The sequence below is a fragment of the Leptinotarsa decemlineata genome, unplaced genomic scaffold (assembly GCF_025532065.1).
Source record: "Leptinotarsa decemlineata unplaced genomic scaffold, Ldec_3_MD MMD2_tig00026282_RagTag_RagTag, whole genome shotgun sequence".
Lineage (NCBI taxonomy): Eukaryota > Metazoa > Arthropoda > Insecta > Coleoptera > Chrysomelidae > Leptinotarsa > Leptinotarsa decemlineata.
Genome location: NW_027412668.1, coordinates 17342838 through 17365555, shown reverse-complemented (window position 1 = coordinate 17365555; position 22718 = coordinate 17342838). Strand labels below are relative to the sequence as shown.

The following is a 22718-nucleotide window of genomic DNA, read 5'->3' as shown; positions in this document are numbered from 1 at the left end:
GTTGTTATTTTACGTTTCATATTCTAACCTAAAGAAATAATACAACTCAACCGAGGTGAAAAACATCACCTTCATCACGAAAAAAATGCATACAATTTAAAACTACTCCACTGAATGTATGATGGACATAAATGACTAGTGAACTAGGTTCTCGGTAAGAAAAGAAAAGAAAGAAGTTATGAAATTCTTTTGAAACATTGAGGGACCAAATATTTGAATCCTATCCTGTAAGTGAGCACAGCGCATGTGTAATCTAAGATACCCCCAGAAATCAACTCATTCTGATAAACGCACAAGAACGTATTTTCGCGCTATCAGCTGTTGTGTAGTAGGAGAAGGAAAGAGTTTTGTTTGAGGTTAGGTGTTTGTATCTGTGCAGTAACTCTTCAGTTATTTTAACATATTTAGTAATCTTCATTCAAGATGGAAGGTATTGATTTCGCAAGCCCTCACGCAAACTACCGATCACCTCTCTCCTCACGATATGCGAGCAGAGATATGAGATACAATTTTAGTGATGAAAAAAAATTTTCTACGTGGAGAAAATTATGGGTAAATCTCGCGAAAGCAGAAAAGGTAAGTGCTCATTGTTTGTTTCATTTATCAGTTTGGGAAAGTATCCCCTGAATTTTGACAAACAACAACAATTTCACAATTTATTTCATGCAGGACCGTACTGTGTCTGATATTATTCATATTAGTTCACACTTCAGTGTCATGGTAATAGTGGAAACAATTCATGTCAATATAATCGAACAAGTCGCTAAGTTAAAAGAGCTGGATTACAATGATTACATGAGTTTTCTTGATAAAACATCCGAATTTGTTTAAAATATGATTTACCGGTAGAAGAACATATGCTCGGTACCGAAACTTTAAATTTAATTAACGGAAATACACAATTATTAGTTGCCTGAAGAGAAACTTATTATTTTGTTTAGGAAAATAGGTATTCAGTGATGCAAGATAATTTGAAGGGCACAATTATATAATTGATTATTGAATGTATGTATATAAGTCGAGTGCAGCTATGAGTGTGTAGGGTTTTCCCTACGCTACTTAGTTCGGAAACATTTTATTTCTTCATTGATTTTTATTTTGTATTATGAATTTTTGTTAGGAAATTAACATTTCATAACTGTATCATCGAGAGTTGTCCAAAATATCCATCTGCTTGGGTTTTTATGTAATTTTTTTTATTTTAATTTTAACTTATCATTTTCGTATTTTTCCATCGCATATTATTGAAATGCTCTCTTCTCTCAAAACGAAAGATTATTGCCAAAAAACAGATGAATATTTAGAACGACACCACTTGGGATGTTTCGAGTAGGTACTCATTGTCAACACTTTTATGGATTAAGACAAGGAATTCAAGCCCAAGTGGTTGACCCACTCTGGACTATATTTATGATCCCGACCATTACCAGTGATTAATCTTCGAGAGTTACTTCGAACACATTTCTTATCGGATGCATTCATTCTGTTCCGAAATTTCGGCCGGGAACTAATTCGGATTCTGATTCTCCTCGCCACGAGGTTACACTGTTATTTTCCGATTTTCGATTTGATGGTGTTATTTATACATTTTATAATTTGTAAACGCTGTGTCCGTCTGACTAATAATTCACCAATCACCTGTCCCGACAAGTGGAACTTACAGCTTACACCACTTCCAAACTGATACCTAAACACTCAGAACACTCAGACCAGACTTTGATAAGTGAGGGATTTTTTCTTCCTACTGAATCATAACCTCAAATTCATATTATTCATATATAACATAGGCCAATAAAATATAACAGACTAGAATAACGATTTGGATGAATTAGTATGCAGATTATTTTATTTAATTAACTAAATCATAAAATTTTTCATAAAATGGAAGGAAATTTTTTTGACGACTCTTGGATAATTCATTCGGTAGCTCTTGAGAGTTCATCGCCTGTAGACAAAAACGCGGAAAATTACTACTAGATAATTACAAAAATTCAAATTTTTTATAACATCCACACAAATTCATTTTCAATCTTACCCCCACTAGCGCTCTTCCAAGATAAACAAATGCTCTATACAGAGGCGTATCATTACTTGTCCTTCAATATTGTTGGCGTGTGGCATTGCGTTAATAATTTGTGTTGTTTCTGAAAAAATGTCTTCGCCTAACTAAAGTTTATATTTGGATAAGTGTATCATTATATAACATTTTAATGAACTGTACTACTACCTATAATACTAAATGAAATATGAAAAAAATTACAAATAAATCATGTTCCATTTGCTACCTAATTAAAACTAATTATAGGTACGACACTGGCCGGCAAGGGGCTTATCGTAATCCAATAGTAATTTAGTTGGGAGAGTCTATACCTGCGCGATCGCTCGCCATCACGATTGGCGATTGTTGTATTTAATTTTTACTTATTTGTTCATAACTTTTTTTATATGATTTATTACCCAAGATCTAAACATATTATTGGCAAAGACTAGTAATGTAAAACATGTATATGGGACATTAAAATAACAAATACAAACTATAAAATAATGCTTACAGACAAGAGCAGAGTATATGGACAGAACAATATTAAGCCCAACTAGCCAGATACAAATATAAGTACATGAATATATATGAATTATAACAGCCGTCTTGGTTTAAACAGGTTGGAGCCTGGCCCTTTACCTGGCTCCCTTATTGGTGTTTGTCAAAAAGACAAACGAGAATATATATGAATATTGAGTAAATGTAAATATACATATAATGCTACGTAATGAACATTGATAGCCAGTTCGTGTTGATTTCAATACACAAAGCTACTTGCCAATTACTCGATAAAGCCTTGGTAGAATTCATCTACACTATAATAGGGCCTCCTAACAAGGAATTCTTTTACATTCTTTCTGAATTTCTTTTCGTTATGTATTCAGCTTAAAATAATGGGAAGGTGATTAAATAACTTTTTGCTATTGAAAATAATAGAATTTTGTGTTAGAGCTAGAGTAGGTGTTGGAAGGGAAATGAAGTAAGACTGATGTGTACTATAAGTTGAGGTCTTAAAAAACTGATTTTTATATTTTTTGTGGATAAGACACACTATTTCCAAAATAAAAAGACCTACTAAGGTAGGAATTTTTACTTCACAAATAATAGGCGGCATGAATCCCTGTAGCTATCCTTGCATAAATATCTGATGGATCTTTTTTGTAGATAGAATACCATATTGAACGAAATTGTGCACAATTTCCCCAGAAGCAAATTCCATAACGTAAATATGACTCAATTTGTGCAAAGTACACTGATCTGGTACACTAGTACACTGTCCTTGCAACAACTCTCACTGCATGACATCCTACTGCTAGACTACATAAGTAGTCGACATGGAAATCAAATTTTAGATTTTCATCAATGAAGAGCTCTAAAAATTTGTTTTTCTCCAAATTTTCAATTTTTACATTTTCCAAGTGTACTTTCCAAGTGTACATATAAACGTGATCACATTTGTTTCGTCGATGTTGAATGATAAAAGATTAGAATCACACCACTCTTTCACCCTCCTTGTGTCTACGATTCTTGGATCAAGTAAATTTGAGGTGGTATTGCATGTGAATTTACCACTTATGTCAACATGGACTCGGTCATTGACATAAATGAGAAACAACACCGGTCCCAAAACGGAACCTTGTAGGACCCACTGCCAATGAAACGTTCCTCTGCTGAAATTCCATCTAATAGAACATTCTGCCGCCGATGAGAAAGGTACATCTCAAACCAAAGTAATGCAGATCCTCTAAATCCGTAAACTTCTAGCTTGCCAAGAAGAAGTAGTATGTGGTCTACACAATCGAAGGCCTTGGTTAGGTCACAAAACATGGCCGCCGCAGATTATCTTTCATTGAGTGAAAATATGGCGTCTTGGGTACCTTTTGAAGACTGAAAGCCAAATTGGAATAAATTTATCATATTGTTTTTCTCAAGGAAGGATATTACTCTTTTTTCAATTTTTTCTATAACTTCAGACACGACCAAAGCAATTGGCCTAAAATTAGCTGCGTTGTCAAGATCGCCTCCTTTATATAGAGGAATGATTGTGGCAATCAATTGCCACTATTTGCCTCCGCCAACGCACTCAAAGCCCTGTTGGAAAGAGTCAGAATTTTTAAGGAAATAGCATCCCACCCCACCAAATTTTTATTTTTGATTTCACCAAACATTTCTTTCATTTTATAGATATCCGTAGGTGTAAAAAAGAAAGTAGAATGTACTGCAATATTCTTTGAGTATGACATCGGGTCTTTTTTCACAATGATTTTTTCAGTGAGTTTAGATGCCTTAGAACTCAAATTCATTTGAGTTTAGAGTTTTTTTCACGGAATTTCGAATTTTTCATGGAGTTTCAAGTATCTTTTCTGATCGAATGACATAATTTCTGGTAACTGTGGAATAAAAATCGTTGAAAAGGAACTTGTTGCTTATAATAATGCCGGTCAGATATTTAGTACACCTTTATTGTGGCACCGTTATGGACTGAAGAAAAATTTCACTTTCATAACTTTATTTCATATCCAACTGCTTTCTTTATACTGAAATATACATCCAGAGCATACATCATAGAATTGATATAACTCAGAAGGCAAGTTATCAAAATGAAAGTTCTTTCTCTAACAACTCGTTTTTCCACACTGATGGACGAACGACTGATACCTTCATACAACAGTAAGGTGGCAGACGAAAAAAATAACCCTATTCCAAGGATGTTGAATATTCTGATGTGAACGTCTTTCATAGTACAGCCTAGCATGTGGCTGAGAATGATGACACTGCTGATGATGCCGAGACTCCCAAATACGATGTTCGGATATATCAAGGACCTGACGGTGTTCTCGAGGAGCAGGAGACCTTCAGAGTATACTCCTATGCAGGTGAAGGCAATTATCTAAAACAAACAAGCGATATCAGTTCTTTTCTTGTAGATAGATAGACCTTTATTTCTAGTAGGTTAAACAGCCCCCACTTTGCAAGTGTCCCACTTGACAATAAAATTGACCTGTTTTTTCGATTCCTTATATCGTTTACTGGAAGGAAGATATTAAGGGTGGGAAGTTTTCAAATTGACACCCTGTATAATTCAATTCTGGATAAAATAAAGACTTCGTTTTCAACATGTACTGTCTGAAACCAATATTTCATATTTGATTGTATTTCATTGCCATTTTTTCAAGATGTTACGTGTTTATTGTAAAAACGAGAAATGCAGCTTTATATCTTTCTTGACCACTTGTATTTGTAACTAACTTCACTGCAGTTTTGTCCTATAAGAACATTTTCAAACGAATACGATAATAATAACAGTATTATATTCGTTTCTCATTTTCAATGTAGTAACGACTACATCCATCAATTTGTTTATTATAAAATATGTCAAAGTGCTGACAAATTTCATAAATTTGACTCAAAATTGTAATATGGGATTACTTTCAGTGAAATCCATAAATGAGAGCAATTGTTCGGAACAGTTGCGACGTCGCACAGTGTAACCAAGTACTGGGGATAATGGACAAAAAATATTAACCACTAGTTATTTTGAAATGAACATTTGTATTAAGTTAAGAATTTTTTTTCTGTGCGGTGAACCCGCTCCCACTTTTTTGATATATTAGCCTTTCTAATTCTGCTAAATATTTCTCTAGAAACATCGTGCAGATCAAATTGACCCAATGTTTGCTCAAAGATTGATTCAGTTTTCTCAGATTTATCTACATTTTTCCAAATTTGAATAAAAAAAATTGTATTGTGTGATGGATCTGAAAATAAAAATCGTTGGAATTTGCAAATTTCGGCAAATTAAATTGCCCCCAGTACATTATACGGAAGTTTTTTGCTGGTTTCAAAATTGAAAAAAATGTCAAAAATTAATGAAGAACAATATAGGAAAAATAATGAGAGAGCACTTACCCATAATCATAGAAAAGGAATAGATTTGAGATAATTTTATTAGGATCACTTAATAAAAACACTGTTCTATCTTAAACAATTGTTGGTATGAAACAGGTTTCAAAGACTTTGCCTTGTTTACAATACTGCTAATGCGTTAGTTGATCAAATTGAAAATAATATTTATTGGTTTTGTTCGGTTCTAATTCCTTGAATAGTTTCTCAGTGTAATTAGCGGATTCAAAATTAAATAAAAGAAAATGAAAATTCAGGTTTTTGTCCATTGGACTTAACAGTGTGCGTCGTTTCGTTGGTATAGTCGAAGTAAACGATATTGTGTACACTTGAAGTTGGCGGCACTTTCAAAGGCCAAAAAAACCAATACATAGAAATGAACCGGCTGCGAACTAGTCCACGTGGACTGTAGAATTGGCGGTTCGTATTGAATAATGTTTACTAACCGAGTTCTATGATTGGATGGATAGTCATAAAATTAAATTTGAAATCATGTTACGGTAACGAATAGAAATCGAGAAATGCGGGGATGGTTATCGCCGTCGTGTCATCAATGTTCAGTTCAGGAACTGATTGCGATTTGAGTGGTGAAATTCGATAATGGTGCAATTATTATTACTGAAAATATTTGTTATCTGTTTAAAATCAACTTTTGCATTGTAATTTACAATGTAATTTCTCGTAATTAGTAAATCAAAGTTTAACTGTTTGACTTTTCATTGATATTGTTTTTTAATTATGCTTATGTATCATGCTATTTAGCAAAAAGTAGAAATAAAGTAAACTATTTATCTGTTTTTAAAAACTGTATCAACTTTGCATTATTTTTGGCATAATTTTTTCTGGTGTTTTAAATTTTTGCGAAATAAGTTGTATTTAGAATTGCAATTGGTAATAAAAATGCGTTGAAAAGATAAGTTAGGCATAAAGCACTAATTTTGTTGAGGTTTGGCTAAATTTGAGAAATAGGCAAATGTCGAATTTTCGAAAAACTGTAAAAAAACTGAATTTGTACTAGAGAGCTAAAAATTGGTATATGGGTAAAAAATGAAAAAACAATCATCTTTTCTCTTTACCGATTTTCGAAATTTCGAGCATTAACTGCTTTTCTGAATATTTTTTGGAAAAAATGTCAAATTGGACAGGGAAGAAAAATCACTTGATCGGTCATATGCATGTCATTTGGCATCATTTCTAAATTTAAATGGAGATATCAAAAGTTGCTTGAAGAGATGAACAAAAAAAACCATTTAATGCGAACTTTATGTGTGACACTGTATATATATATATATATATATATATATATATATATATATATATATATATATATATATATATATATATATATATGTATATATATATATATATATATATATATATATATATATATATATATATATATATATATATATATATATAAGATGAGCCTTATAACTTCTATTTAATTATCTGCGAGCGCTTTCGACAGCTAGTCGTACTGTCATCATCAAGGCTCCACTCAAACTGAACGTGTCATCCTGTTGTTTGTCCTTTCATACGGTCCGAACGCAGGTACTCCAAGTACTTTAGGTAAATTTGCCGGTATTTGGATTACATCAGGTACTATTCTTTGTGTTGGATCTTCTCTAGGTTTATTGTTTCTACGAGTGTGTATTTGATGTTAGGTCTTGTTGTGTTTTGATTTGTACTTGTTGCTCGATAAGTGATTTGTGACTGTTAAATTTATGTCCATGCGGCTTCCCTTATTGACTTGTTTTATGAGTTTTATGTTCTCTGGTGGGGGGAAATTATGTTTGTTTTGTATGGCGTGTGTTGCGAGATTTGATCTATATACTATTGGGTTTATGTATGCCTTTTTGTGATCCTCGTACCTTTGAAATTGAAATTTCCAAATTAAATATCCTCATATAGCACAGCCCTCGATAAAGCTAATAAACATATTTATTCTAATCAGACCGAATCCCCAAAGAAACTACTCTTCTATATATAGATACATATTAAAGTTATTGTGATTCTTCTATAATAAGATTATAATTGAATAACGGAATTAGTTAGCTCCCTAACTATATTATTGAAGGGGAGCTGTTGGAAGGTAGGTTGCACTATATCGTTTACTTGAACTAAACAACTTATCGACTTGACCGTACTGCATACGCGATGCACGCAATATTGTTAAACGCAGGTAATATTAAACTTGATCAAGAACAAAGCCAACTCACCACTTGAATAACTTTCAAAATGAATTCCCTTGACCAAAAATCGTTCATTTCGGGCACCTGAATTTCTCTGGGATCACTCGCATTCGTAATATTCATGTCAGGATCTACATCAACACTAAAAAATCTCATTAGAGCCACGGCGTGTGACCTATTTTCCGATGCACTGTTTTCATCCATTTCCACTTGTCCGAGTCTTTCGAACTTTTAGTTTTATTTGACTTCACTTTGAAAATGCGGAGTCTAAATCGAGGCTTTTCATGTTTATTATTTAGGTTGGGTAACGTAAATAGAGCATTTGATTCTTTATATTATAGCCGCTACCGATTCAATCCCGGTGTTCACCGCTTTTGTGATGAAATTCTTTACTTGCTTTTTTAGGTATGCTATAAATAGATTCTGATGTATTGTTGGCAGATATCGTATGAAAATAAATTACCTTGTACTTACTGGAAATATGTTCTGACAGATTGCTCCAAACAATACGTGCCAACGTTTCGAATGGACCAATAGATGCATCGGTGGATTTATCGATATTTAGATCTTGGTATTTAAAAACATGCCTTGATGAATGCTAGGCATCGTATATGGAAAGTGTCAACAGGTCTGAAGTCTATGGAAGAAAAAGGAAAAAAGAGTGAATGGAATGTTTGGAATATTAAAAAATAATAATAAGTACTGACGTTATTCCTTTTTCAACTAGCTGGTCCGAATATTTTGATCTTGGTATTTTTCTCGTATTAGCAATTTTTCATTAATTTTTTTCCTTTTTTTCCATACATTTCAACTTGATTTTTTTCAGACAATAGTAGTCCGCAAATTCGTTAAAAATATTGTTACCTTTTTCCCCGTGGGTTAACCAACAATGGACTACACTGAATAATCAAACTTAACTTCTCTCTCTGTAACTGTAGAGTAGGGAGGGTGAGTGTGAGCCCACAGCACTTAGGCCACATGTGACCCATTGTACATCCTCCCGAGGAGTTGTCCTCCTAGGTCATCGTCCATCCTGTCCTTTCCAGGAAGGTGGACAGGTCACTGGGAGACACCTCCTTCATATTGGCAGGTGTAGGCCAAGGCTTGCCGAACACACACTCTCTTATTGACGATAACTCCGGGCACTCGCATAGGATATGCGTAACAGTCCCATATCCCTGTTCACACATCCTGCATAGAGGTGTGTCTACTAGCCCCATATTATGGAGGTGTTTCCATAGTTGACAGTGGCCAGTCAGAAATACTACTGTTAAGCGTAGATTTTTCCTGGTCGTAGCCAGATATTTCTTCGGCGCCAGCTTCCCAGGGTTGCCCCAGGTGATCCTGACAAGATTGCATGCTTCGATTCCATCCCATCTCTCTAAGGATTGAGCATGGGTGTAACATCAGGCCGTAGGTGCCACTGTGTCCTAAAATTCTTAGTCCAGCCGCTTCCTTGGTTAAAGAGTCGGCAATGCGATTACCTTTACTCCTGTCGTGCCCTTTAACCCACCTCAGGATAATGTTATTATCTACCGAGGTTTTGGCTAAATCTTGGTGACACTCTAGTACTAGCCCTGAGGTTATACATTGTCTGTTCAAGGCTAATAGGACTTGTCTGCTGTCGGTGCAGTTTGTTATGTTTTTGCCAGAAATTCCTTTCCTGGTTATTTCTTTTATGGCGATTGAGATACCAGCCAATTCTGTTTGGACCACGCTGTCATTTCTTCCCATTCCCCACTTGATCCTTAGGCTTAGTGATCTGGAGTACACTCCACATTCTGAGCCTTCCTTGGTTTTTGAGCCGTCTGTATATATGTCTGTGTATATGTCTGTGTTCTGTTCAATTTGTATTTTGTAGGGTTTATTAAACACAAACCTGGGTTTATGTCACTTTAAATACAACAAACACTTTAACTAAAATTTCAACTATTTTTTGAATGTCTATCGCCTTACTAAATCACTTCGCTTACTGCACTGTAACGTCCACTTGACTGTGTCGATATCCTTGTGGCTAGCCTTTAAATATCGTAATCGAATGCCCTAGAAATTTCGCCAAAATTTTCTCGAAGTCGGTAACATTATTCTCGTTGCTTCTCGAGTGGCGATTATCATCGTACATTCGCGCGCTTTTAGCTACGTCACCATTGGTTCATGGTTACCAATGACGGCCGGCGTTATTTTCTTTCGGGCATGATTTACAATACTACTCCCTTCCCTGAGGTTGTTCGCCCCGATCCAAGAGGGGACATCACGAACCATGTAGGGACTCGGCCTCTCTATGTGGACAACTTTAGGCTTGCTTTTGGGACCATTGGATTCTGTACACCAGATTATTTATCCTTTTGGTTACCAAGTAAGGCCCTTGCCTTGGTCTCTGCAACTTGGGACACCAACCTTTCCGATGTTGGGGTTGGTAGAGCTATACTGCATCGCCCTCCTTGAAGCTCACTGGCAGCGACTTTTTGTCAAATCTTATCTTCATCCTGTCGCTGGAAAGCTGTAATTTGGTCCTGGCAAACCAGTCCATTAAGATTCATCGAAGGACTGCCATACAATACATCTGTCGGAAGCTTCAGTTCCCTAGCAGTTAACAAAATGAATGGTGTATAACCTGTTGCGTCATGTTGAGAGTTCCTGTATGCCAACAGAAAAAGAGGAACAATTTATACCAGTCTCTTCGGTTTTCGGAGAAAAACATCGAGAGGTAGTTATTGATAGTGCGATTATGCCTCTCGACTATTCCATCGGATTGTGGGTGAAGAGCAGTTGTTTTTGTCTTCTTTATTCCCAACAGAGTTATTATTTCCTTCCATAAGTCCGATTCGAAGTTGCGGCTCTGATCCGAGTGTAGTTCTTGGTTTACTCCGGGTCTGGCAATTACTTTCTGCAACAGGGCTTCTGCCGACGTTTTAGCCTCTTGGTATGGTAAGGCTATTAATTCGGGCTATTTGGAAAAGTAGTCCATCACAACCATAAGGTACTTGTCACCGGATTTGGTCATAGGGGGTAGTCCCAAAATGTCGACAGCGATTCTCTCGAAAAGGCATCCACTGAGGTACTGCTTCATCTTTCTTTGCCTTATCTTTGGACCTTTTCTCGGAGAGCACAGGTCACAGCGCTTACACCATTCTTCCACGTCTCGACGGCAATTGACCCAATAGTACCTCACATGCACTCTCGCTAGAGTTCTATTTACTCCGAAATGCCCTCCAGTGCGACCATCGTGAAGCTCTTCGAAGATACTCGGTATACACGTCTTAGAAAGGATCATCTGGAATTTGTGGGTTCATCCATCCGGGCTTTCCTATTTCCGAGGTCATCTTGAAAGCTCATGGAGTCACATTGGAGCCAGTAACCCTTTTCCTGCTGGCCGTGCTTGGAAATCTCTTGTCATTCCGGTCTCACTCCTTTGGCAGTCCATTCTCGTACAGTTTTCAAGGCGGGGTCCTCCTTCTGCGCTACGATGATGTCTTACCTCGTCAGGAAGGTAGTGTCAACCTCAGAGGCTGTTAACGACCGTACCACACCATGGACAGGTGATTCCTCAAATTGTTTGTCCATATCCCTTGACAAGGGACCCTTACAGGTTGCTACCCTCCGGGTCAGAGGAAACCCGAAGCGGCGGGTGATAAGTTTATCAGTCGATTCAGATTATAATTAGGAATCGATTTCACAAATGAAATAAATTCAAAGGGGTATATTTTTAGGCCACATGAATCTTGTTCAAACTGAAAAGGTTACATTTTGAAGAGAAAAGGTTACATTTTGAGAAAAAAACTTTTTGGTTTTCACTTCTCCGCCTTTATACAAAACAATTACGAGAAATTTTCGAAGGAAGGAAGAAAATAATTAAGTTGAAAATTTTTTGCCAAAAAAAATTATCCTATCAAATTTGTCTATTTCTATTCATGTGTGTCGAAATAACCAATGAAACCATCATTACACTGATAACTACCCATGGATAGTTTTCACGGGTAGTTATCACTTATGTCATGACATTGCTAAGCAACCAACACAATAAAGTTGTTTGACATTTCAGTAATTCAATTTATTTCGAAAATGTCACTTCCTCGCTTTGGTGTTCAAAATGATGCGGCAATTGACAAAATCATTGAAGAAAATACACCAAAAAATACTGTCAATAGTAAAAAATACACTTGGAAAATATTTATGGAGTTATATCATTATACGAATTGTTCTTTTAATAACCGTGTGTTCAATAAATAATTTTGTTCGAATTGCAAAAAATTTTCTCACCGAATATCCCTCGAACATTGATAAATAACTCATAATTTTATCACAACTTCCTCAAGCACGTTATTTTAGGTAACATCCCTCCGCCTTCGGCGTCGGGATGTTACCAAATAACGTGCTTTCGAAAACTGTGATAAAATTATTTCGTTAGTTATCAATGTCCTTGGGATATTATAGCTGAAAATAAACTCTTTTGGAAGATGTGTAGATCATGCATAGTACCTGAATAAGATTTAATGATTTCATCTCAAGGATCAGAATACTTTTGATTTCGCCATCTGAAAATAATGTCGACCTGATAAAATAAAATGTTTTCTAAATGTCTACAACTGTTGAGATTTCCTGGTATTACTTGAACTATGCATTCTAAATTCCAGTTCCAGTTCCAGTAGAATTTTTGGCCATAAAACTTTATCAATCAGAGGAAATTGTGACTAAATCTGTTTGAGAAAAATCTGTTTTTCCGTTAACTAGTAGTCGCCTCCCTATGAACGATATACCTCAAAAGACAAAACTTATGCGAGCTAAGGATTAACGAGGGCTTGCCTTCTAACATGCGATCGATAGTCCGGACTTTCGGCTCGATCCAACGTTTCACCTCACGGTCGATTGAATGAGTAGAACAAACCATTTACGTCAACCCAACTGATTTATGGGATTTTTAAAGAGGACTGATTTTATATTTGTAATTTTGTAGTTCTAATGGTTCGAAGTTTCCACAGATATACGACAAAAGTTACAAGTTTCACGATTAAACTAGGTTCTTTGTTATTTTATTTTTGAATGTCTTCGATACATTCGATATTTCATTTGATCAATTTTAATTTATAATAACTCAATTCATACCAGGAAACACATAATATATCAGAATTTCTTTCCAGATATAGGAGACAATTCTAATTTAAGATTAAAATACAGTTATATGTTTTTCTCATGTGATGTGAGTGGTAAAACTTTTGATACTCTCCCTGAAGATATTATAAACTTATGAAATAGCACTGATATGATGACTGATTGGTAATGAATTCTTTCATTAAGAGCTCAATAACTGGCGGTTTTCAGTTCTTTGTGAAAAACTTATTCGGGTATAATATTTCAAACCTCATACTTACCTTCCATTGTAACAGTCTATATGAAGTATTGATTAGTTTTCTACAGCGATGTAAAACATATGAATTTACCAAATGTCCGTTACAAAATACCCTACCTTTTTATGTTTTAGTCCGCACAACTGGTGTGATAAAAATTCCAGATGAATATAATATTTACAATTTGCGTTAATATATTTGGAATCCGGTGTAATTATAACGACACTGTTTTGTACAGGAAAATGTGAGACGTATTTTTTAAATATTTAAAAAGTGAAATGGATACTTAATACATCCTTATATAGTGTGGCTCAAGAGTCAGGTTACGTTAGGTTAGGTCCAAAGTGAGTGGGTCTATTAGACGCTCCACCGCAACCCGTAAGTGTTTATTGTGACTTACACCTATTCACACCCGACCAAATGAACCCAGCTTCCTAACTAAGCCGATTCGTTTGTATGGTGAGTGTTCTTTCAGGTCGTATAGTAAGAGTACGGCTCTGCCGAACTCTGAAAACCTGATTTGGTCCTCAGCGGGGTAAGCACAAAGTATATGCTCTGCAGTTTCATCATTTTCCAAACAGGGGCGACAAACACTGTCTTCCGACGGTCCGAGTCTCTGCATATCATGATTCAAATGACAGTGACCTGTAAGAAGATTTGTTAGACATCGTAGTTCATCCCTACTGTAGTCCAACAGCTGTTTGGTATCAAGCTTCGAAGGGTGAATAAACTCCTTGGAGTGAGCCAATTCTGGAAGATTCTGCCAGAAGTCCATAAATCTTTATTGCCATCCAGTTGTTCAATTTTCATTTGGCAAAGCCTATAGCGAAGCCAATGACAGGTTCTGGTCCGATAAAACTGCTTGCATCACCCTCCTTCGCAAGGAAGTCAGCAGCCTCATTGCCTTCCATGCCAGTATGGCCAGGAATCCAGACCAGAGACAATCTGTTGAGTCTTTCTATCGAGGAGAGTCTTTTTTGGCAGTTTGCTACCAATTTAGACGTTGCTCGGTGGGAGCCAAGAACTTCCAACGCCGCTTGACTGTCCGAGAATATTTTTATTGACTTGTGTATGAGGTTGGATTCTTCCAATCTCTTCGCACACAATTCAATAGCGTGAATTTCCGCTTGAAATACAGTCGCATAGGTTCCTGGCAGGTTGATATATCTGTCCTGGGTCTGCGACTGAAAACACCTGCACCGGAAGCGGAAGGTGTTTTTGATCCGTGTGTGAACCAACAACTATCTGCTCTTAATATTTCCTTCTTCCGGAGGATCCAGTCCTATCTACTCGGTAACAGTACTTGATAAAGACAGTTCGTAGTTAACAGTTGGAGGCATAATGTCAGAGGTCATTTCCAGAATGCTGTGACTTCCAGTGTCAACCAACAGTTTGTTACACTCTGCATTAAATTGAGTTGTGCAATTGGCAATATGCACAAGTCTATATGCATTCCATCTAGTCTCTCTCTCTAGAAAAATGTGAAGAGAGGGTAAATCTTAAAGAATCTCCATTGCCGCTGACGGTCAGGTACTGATGGCCAGACAAGCCTGTCTCTGTAACCCCAAGTTTTACCACAAATCCTTCGACATGTCCATAGGGAGAGTCTGACTTTGTGTAAAACTGTTTTCAAGTGAGCGTTCCAGGTGAATTTTTCATCAAGGACGGTTCAAGAGTGAAATCTAAATCTGATCTGTAGTTCATTGACTACAAATATGTCGACATCTTTTGATCCACGAAGAGTTCTTCTCGAAAATCATCAGAACCAGCTCATATCTTGAAAAGATTGATGAATGTATCCGTTACTACGTGGTTGGAGATCACAATGGAAAATTGAGAATTAAAACTTAATATTTTTTATACCACTTTTATTTGTAACTAACTTACAATACAATACATTTGTATTCATGATTGCTTCTGGATTGAGATTCTTGTACTAAATAAAAGTTTTATACGTTTGATACGAAACGAAATGATGAAACTTCAATTTTCAACAAGCGACACTTTATTCGTAACAAATATGGTAATCGGCGAATACAAAATTCAATAAAAGCATTTTCACTTTTGAAATCGAACAGGTAACTGACAGAACAAAAAACGAATTCAACATTTCTATCAATGCTTCTTTCCAAAACAAAATCGTTTCTTCTTTGGTAATGTATTGACACTTTTGTCTACGGTTAGTTTGTCCAGTTTACACAAGCTGTAACATAAATGGTAATATGAGCTTTCCAATATTCAACTAATTTAATATCACGATTGAATGGACTTGAACTTGATGAAAATCTGCATCAGAATTCACGTTTACGAAACCGCGACACATGTTGTGCTATGCATTATCTTATTCAAGCAGGTAGTAAAGACTAACGAAGTGTAAAACTTGTATTGAGGTACTTAATTTAATAATGGAACTATTGAGAAACTGAAACTATTATTGCATGAAAAACATTGAAAAATTCAATGAATTTCATAATATATGGATTATCTATAGTAATGATAACAAAAACGGGGGGATACAGTTTATTCTTGTAGCTACATGTTGAAAACCCAGTGTGCTCAAATCCAATTCACAAACGGACAGTGTTTGGCCTTTGGAATCATCAATAGTCATTGCAAATGCCAATTTAATTGGAAATTGCATGTTATATACGACATTTTTCAGTTTGTTATCAGGCGCAAGAACAAATAAAGCATGCCACATACGATTCACCCTGTGAAAAACATACATTTTTTATATCACATATATCGTCTGTTTGGAGTTTTTCAAGTACCCATATAAGAATATTTGTTGCAGTTGCCTAGCATCGCGACGTGTATGCACAATATCGCCTTTTTCCAAGTCTTAACCAACAATGAGGCATTCGCGATGTTTTGAATCTTAATTGCATTACGTCTTTGTCGGGAAAGATAATTTCTTCTGGGTTGCGGCATTGTTGATAATAATATCATCACAATAAAATTTATATTATAATAATTTTTGCACAAAACAAAACACATAACCGGTCAACTTTGCGATAATTTAAAACAAACCACAGTCATAGACAACATTACGTGAACTGTCAGTTGCGTTTTGTCATAACAAATGAGCTGACACTTACGTTTAATTATAACATGTCACTATTGTCACTGATGTTTTGCCTCTTTTATCATTATTATTATTTTTATTGAGGAAATTTTATATTTCAATACTTATTATCCTATTCCCGACGAAGACAAATCCAAAAACACAAAAATCATAAAAATTGGTCCAGTCTAGTGAAACAAAAAAAAGCTCTCATTCAATAATCTACAATTTCGATCTGACGCAAACTCGCGGCCATTATTGTAATGTGTAAAAAAATTCGCCATTTTGAAATACTCAAACGCGTCAGATTAAGATATATATGTTTGTTTGAAGGTGATTGACAATGTTTCGTGATGAATTTCACTAGTTCGGACTTCCATTGTCTACTATATAAAATGATTTGAAATCCCTGAAACAAGTAAAAAAAGAATAATTAAAAAAGAATAGTTGAAAATAACAATTATATTAGGCAACAATAAACCTGAAATGAAATGATAGTGAAGTAACCTACAAGTAAAAATATAATAATTGAATAAATAAAAATTAAAGGAATGCAAAAAGAAAATAATAAAAAAATCAAAAAGTGTAGAGATTCCAAGTCACGTTAGTTCACGACGTTTCGATTGTTGGTATCCAGACATCACCCGAAGACGATTGTAGATACCAACAATCGAAACGTCGTGAACTAACGTGACTTGGAATCTCTACACTTTTTGATTTTTTTATTATTTTCTTTTTGCATTCCTTTAATTTTTATTTATTCAATTATTATATTTTTACTTGTAGGTTACTTCACTATCATTTCATTTCAGGTTTATTGTTGCTTAATATTATTGTTATTTTCAACTATTCTTTTTTAATTATTCTTTTTTTACTTGTTTCAGGGATTTCAAATCATTTTATATAGTAGACAATGGAAGTCCGAACTAGTGAAAGATATATATGGTTCATCTTTATGTTCTAGTCGTGCTGTCTCATAATCTGACGATTATCTAGAGGGATTCGCCTAATCTGACAAAAAAAATACTTTTTTAGATTTTTTTTTTATCATTGAACTTAAATAATTGAAAACTCAGGAAATAGCATGCAAATGAATGAGTGTATGTTTTTTAAGTAGAATACTTGTATTTATGAGAAAATAATTGTTAAAAAATGCAAAAAAACAATATTTTTTATAATCGATTGATTAATTAATCATCAACATCATCAGGAGCGAGTCTCTGTGATCAGCTGTGATGGTGTCATGGCAACAGAATTCAGAGTGGGGACGGAGTGAGATAGTAATAGATAGGGAAAAAGTGAAAGAGGAATAGAAACTCGGAGAGGGAAATATAGGTATCACACAGCTGCACGCATTAAACTTCATCGACGAATTTTTGTTATTTCGGCTTGCGGAAATTGTCAGATTATATATTTTTGGTTATCCTTGAATTATTTCCTTCAAAATAAAAAAAAATATGGCTACGCTCAAGAATGTCGAAATGACGTTATTTTTTTACAACTTTGCTGACCTCTCCTTTCTTTACGTGTCTCTCAAATTGTCAGATTACTGGAATATACACTTTTTAGCATGTAATTAACTCACCCTACCTTAATCTGACGCGCTCGAGAATTTCTGATGATCAATTTTTTATTACTAATCTGATCCTTTATCCTTCACGGGCGGCCTCAAATATGGGGCTCATATTTGGTGGAGGTACTTAACCGGGTACAAGGTTTCCCCCTGTATATTAATCTGCCGCGCTTTAGTAAATCCCGAAATCCCCGCTTGGGCTCCTCTATTATAAGAGCAGTCAAATGATAACAATCACACAGCATCTGACCGAATGAAGCAGTGCATGCTAGTATTTTATGTAATATTCAAAATATAGTTTCACAACCACACAAAAGCAAATTTGATCAAAAATTCATTTTTCATGAAGGACTTAATTTATATAGTAAAATACAGTATACTAAATTGAGTTATACGAGAGACACAAGTAAAAGAGTATATTTTGAAATAGATTGACAATTTTGCCGTTTTACATACTTTTGTTTGTTTTATCACTCTCAGTATTTCCCAAATATGTATGTTAGATTTTCCCTACTATAAACATCTAATGTTTCTTGGTATTAATAAATTCATTATTACATTAAAAGATCACCCGTTACGTACAAGATGTATTCACGTACAACAGACGACCATGTCCACGACACAGCAACACCCCATTTTTTAATTTTTCTGTATGCATATAATTTGATTCTCAAATTATGAATACACTAGCCGTTACTTTATGAAACTTAATTACACTATATATAATAATCATACAAATTTTCACAGTATAAAAATTGTATAATCATTATCATGGATAGCATCTTTTAATTCATGTGGTATATCAAATATTTTTTTCGTGACTTTATGTCACGTATTCGGTACTAAGTATTAACTAATTATTTTACTGCTACTGTTAGCTAAAAATTGCATATGGTTTTCTTCTTCAAACTGTCGTATGACGTTATATCTCGAATTCATACATACATCCACAATCTATGATATCTTCTCGCATATTGAATCTATTCACATGTTTTTCCATGTAGATGGGTCACAAAAGCAAACTATTTTTTCTAAGTTCAAAATGTATCCTCAAATCGATTTGATATTTTTATACAATACTAGTACTATGTTGCTGTATCGCTGCTGTTTCAATGTTTTGACAGAATCAGAATCAACGAACTTAGGCGTGCGCAGCGTTATAGAACAGTGCTTTCAAAAAATTGTTCTACAGCGCCATCTAGTGGCGAGTTACAGAAAAGTTGATAGCCTAAAAACCTCCTCTATGAAAAATTACTTATACATGTCAAGTTTCATCACGATCGGTTGAGCGATGTAGAAGTTTATCACTTACCAACCAACCAACAAACATCCATTTATATATATATATATATATATATATATATATATATATATATATATATATATATATATATAGATAAAGAATTCTGATGATAACTTACGAACAAATTGGATCGGCGTGACAATTCGGGATGATGGAACCACTTATTTGACTTGTCTTCGATTCTCTTGATAAGGTGACGAAATCCATTTGATCTGGCATAATGGGTTCCTTACATGGTCTGTATAGGTGAAATAAAGAAAATAGTTCAATTCACAATTTAGTCTGTGAAAAGGCCCTAGTATGTATTAACTGATTCTACTGAATAATTGTTTTTTTACTAACATCCTATAATTTTGCCTCTATTATCATATGTCTTGGGAATAATAAAATTGTAATGTAATGTGGTACATCTTGACAACAGAAGTCAATAGAAATGAAACATCAGGCATATACAGGCAAGATCCAGTGGGACAGAAAAACAAAATTTTACAGATATCAACCACAATCTAGATTAGAGAAGATAAAATGAACTATCATTAAATCATTGGATATATTTCGACAACAAAAGAAGCTGTCAAAATGATGAGGTTGTGAAGTATACTTCAAAAAAGTCTTATTTTGCCTGGTTAAGTTTGAATTCGATATTCTCTTCATTTTGTATTTGTCCCACTCTACAATAACAATTACCTACCAGGTGAAGTTACAATTGGTGTTTCTGTTTTTGTGAATACTTAAGAAGCAATGGTTTATACGCTTCGAGAACGGATTGAAATAGTGACTTTGTACCACCAGAATGGAAATAGTGATAGAGCTGCTGCCCGTATTTTCTATGATAAGCACCCAGGAAGAAATGTACGACACAAATACTTTTCGAAATCATTGAACAAATTTATGAAAACTGGATCTGTTAACAAAAAAAAGCATAACCTTTCAGCAGTCATCAACGATGAAGCTATTTGTACTGCAGTTTTAGGACACGTTGGACTAATGGAAAATTCGCAATCTCTTACTAAGTTATCTCGAAAATCAGGAATCAGTCGTACAAATTTTTTCAGGATCCTTCATAAGTACAAATCTCATCCATTCAAGATTAGACTAGTTCATGAATTGAACGAACATGATTTCGATAGACGTATCGAGCTTTGTGAAAGTCTCACTGAACGGATCAACTTGCATCAGAATTTCTTGAATAAAATTTGTTTTTCGGATAAATGTACGATCAGTTTGAATGGAGAGGTGAATTGTCGATATTGGAGTGATATGAATCCTCATTATTTTTACTTTTTGAGCACAATAAATAATCTACATTTAATTATTAAAATTAAAATGAAAACAACAATAAAAATTAATTGGCGCTCCGGGGCGACTTAATTGATTCCAGTGGCGCATTTGCTTTTTCAGCTGCAGGAAAACCCGGAAAAACCTGCAGCACCACATCATCTCATTTATACGTCAAGTTCATACCCAACGACCTCAAAAACTGTATGTTTGGGCAGGAATTTCAGGTGACCACCTCATAGGACCTTTTTTTATCGTTGATAATTTGACTAGTGATAAATATTTGAATATGTTGGAGAATCGAGTAATATCGTGCATCAGTAGGGCAATTGAGGAGGATATAAATTTATTCGAAAACGAAATAGTTTTTCAGCAGGATGGTGCACCTCCTCATATTGCAGATCCAGTGCAACAGTTTTTGGATGATCATTTTCTTGGTCGCTGAATTAGCAGAAGACGTCCTACAGATATGGCCACCAAGGTGTCCGGATTTCACTCCTGTAGATTTCTTTCTATGGGGTCATTTGAAATCTAAAGTGTATGAGATAGAATCAACAACGTAAAAATCCGAGGATAACACCTCGACTACATACCACCTCTTCTCAAGGTGCGTTTCGCTAACCAAGTTGGCATCATCGGTGTAGTTGACTGTGTTGCACTCCTGATGTGTGTCGAGAAAGTGTGTATAAATTATTAATTGTATTTTCCGTGTATCTATCAATAAATTTACCCATCAGAACAAATTTCAATATTGATAGTGATTTTTTTTTGAATCTACAAAACTTACTCGCAACAATTCCCACAAAATATTCTGACATCGTTACAGGTGCAACATGTACAAACATTTGGCCATAAGTTTTTGTCGATAGCATTCACCTCTTTGGTTTCTGATATTGGGCAGACCATGATTTCTTCGTCCACAGAGTCAGGAGTGACAGACTGAAAATAAACGTATTTATTTCAATTACAGTGTGTGTCACATCGAGATCCATTAGAATTTGGAGACGAAGGAGTGAACTCGTCAAAAAAAGTATTCCATCACGGAAAAACAGTTTTCATAAAAGTTTGAAACATCAATGCATGTTTTTTTTTTCGAATACTCTCTAATATACAAGGTACCGAATAGAAGCTTGGAGTGGGGTTTGAATTGGATGACATATATTGTTTTCACATTCGGATTCCCTCGAAAAAGTAGTCTTGAGAAATTAACGACTTTATCGGTTATACCAAGTGGTTCAGAAGTTTACCAAAAACTCATGAAAGGGGCCTTTTTCATCAATTATTGAATAATAATTTCACTGCCTCTTCACCAATAATGTGTGAATGAAAACTCAAAAATATTTTTCTCGTTTTTGTTGAATGGAACACTCCACATTATATTCACGATGTAATTTTCCTACAAAAGCAGCTCTTTTCAAAAATATTAAGTTATATTGGAAAATATTTTTGAAAGTTATAACAAGTTCAAAAAATAAATTTTTCAACATTGAACTCCTTCAGCAAAATTTCAAAAAAAAATAAATTTCAGACGAATTGAAAGATCTTCAGTGATCAACACTTTCGAGCATATGAAAATAAGAAATTTTGGTTATGTCAGTTTGTTCAGTAGACTTCATTTTGAAATGCTGATACTGTACACACAAAAATCAAAAAAAAATTTGAAAATTGTCATCCAGCGATTCTTTTATTCGACCCTCTCCGCTCATACCAGTATATTCGTCTGGTGAATATTAAACAACGTATTACAAGAATTTAAGCATGTTATCTGTCTACAATTCTTAAGAATCGTCAAATCTCCGTTTCAGGAGATTAGAACGGTCCGCACCGTCACAAATAAATTCGGAATCGGCTACTCGACAAATCAATTCGGAATCGGCTAGTCTCCGTCCAGCTATGAGCTAAAAACTGATTAGATGGCGATGCAAAAACACTTGCAATCCTAATACTCTGGAACATCGAAGAAAGGTTGGATATTTGTCTCTCTTTCATAGATACTTTCACGGAAAGTGTTCAAGTGAC

The 22718-nt window shown here is 35.0% G+C and overlaps 3 protein-coding genes across 5 annotated transcripts in view; 1 reads left to right on the top strand and 2 right to left on the bottom strand.

Annotated features, from left to right (window-relative positions):
* The first annotated feature begins 279 nt into the window (after positions 1-279).
* The window catches only part of Adsl (Adenylosuccinate lyase), a 115569-nt gene continuing 93130 nt past the window's right edge, over positions 280-22718 (top strand). The window contains exon 1 of the mRNA XM_074179936.1: positions 280-576. Coding sequence (XP_074036037.1) covers positions 424-576 — 153 coding nt within the window. The 5' untranslated portion in view covers positions 280-423. The remainder of the gene's footprint in view (positions 577-22718) is intronic.
* On the bottom strand, positions 4534-8761 carry LOC111511494 (uncharacterized). Of its 3 annotated transcripts, none has more exons than XM_074179935.1 (3): positions 8611-8761; positions 8164-8546; positions 4534-4931 (listed from the first exon to the last, which is right to left on the bottom strand). In XM_074179935.1, the coding sequence occupies exons 2-3, from the start codon at positions 8338-8340 to the stop codon at positions 4542-4544; spliced, it is 567 nt and encodes a 188-aa protein (XP_074036036.1). In that variant the 5' UTR covers positions 8341-8546; positions 8611-8761; the 3' UTR covers positions 4534-4541. The 3 variants fall into 3 exon arrangements, with proteins under 3 accessions (XP_074036036.1, XP_023023280.1, XP_074036035.1); XM_023167512.2 differs by having other exon boundaries at positions 8600-8760; XM_074179934.1 differs by lacking the exon at positions 8611-8761 and having other exon boundaries at positions 8164-8559.
* LOC111509646 (uncharacterized) overlaps positions 15469-22718 on the bottom strand; it is a 31430-nt gene continuing 24180 nt past the window's right edge. Inside the window, exons 12-14 of the mRNA XM_074179932.1 lie at positions 21487-21638; positions 19540-19659; positions 15469-15684 (exon numbers count right to left, since the gene is read on the bottom strand). Of these exons, the coding sequence (XP_074036033.1) occupies positions 15597-15684; positions 19540-19659; positions 21487-21638 (360 nt within the window). The 3' untranslated portion in view covers positions 15469-15596. The remainder of the gene's footprint in view (positions 15685-19539; positions 19660-21486; positions 21639-22718) is intronic.

Bases quoted from the DNA above. Each gene is read 5' to 3' on its own strand.
- LOC111511494 (XM_074179935.1), bottom strand. From the start codon at position 8,340: ATGGATGAAAACAGTGCATCGGAAAATAGGTCACACGCCGTGGCTCTA. The intron at 4,932-8,163 runs GTGAGTTGGCTT...TGTTTGTTTTAG, and splicing joins TTTTGAAAGTTATTCAAGTG to ATAATTGCCTTCACCTGCAT.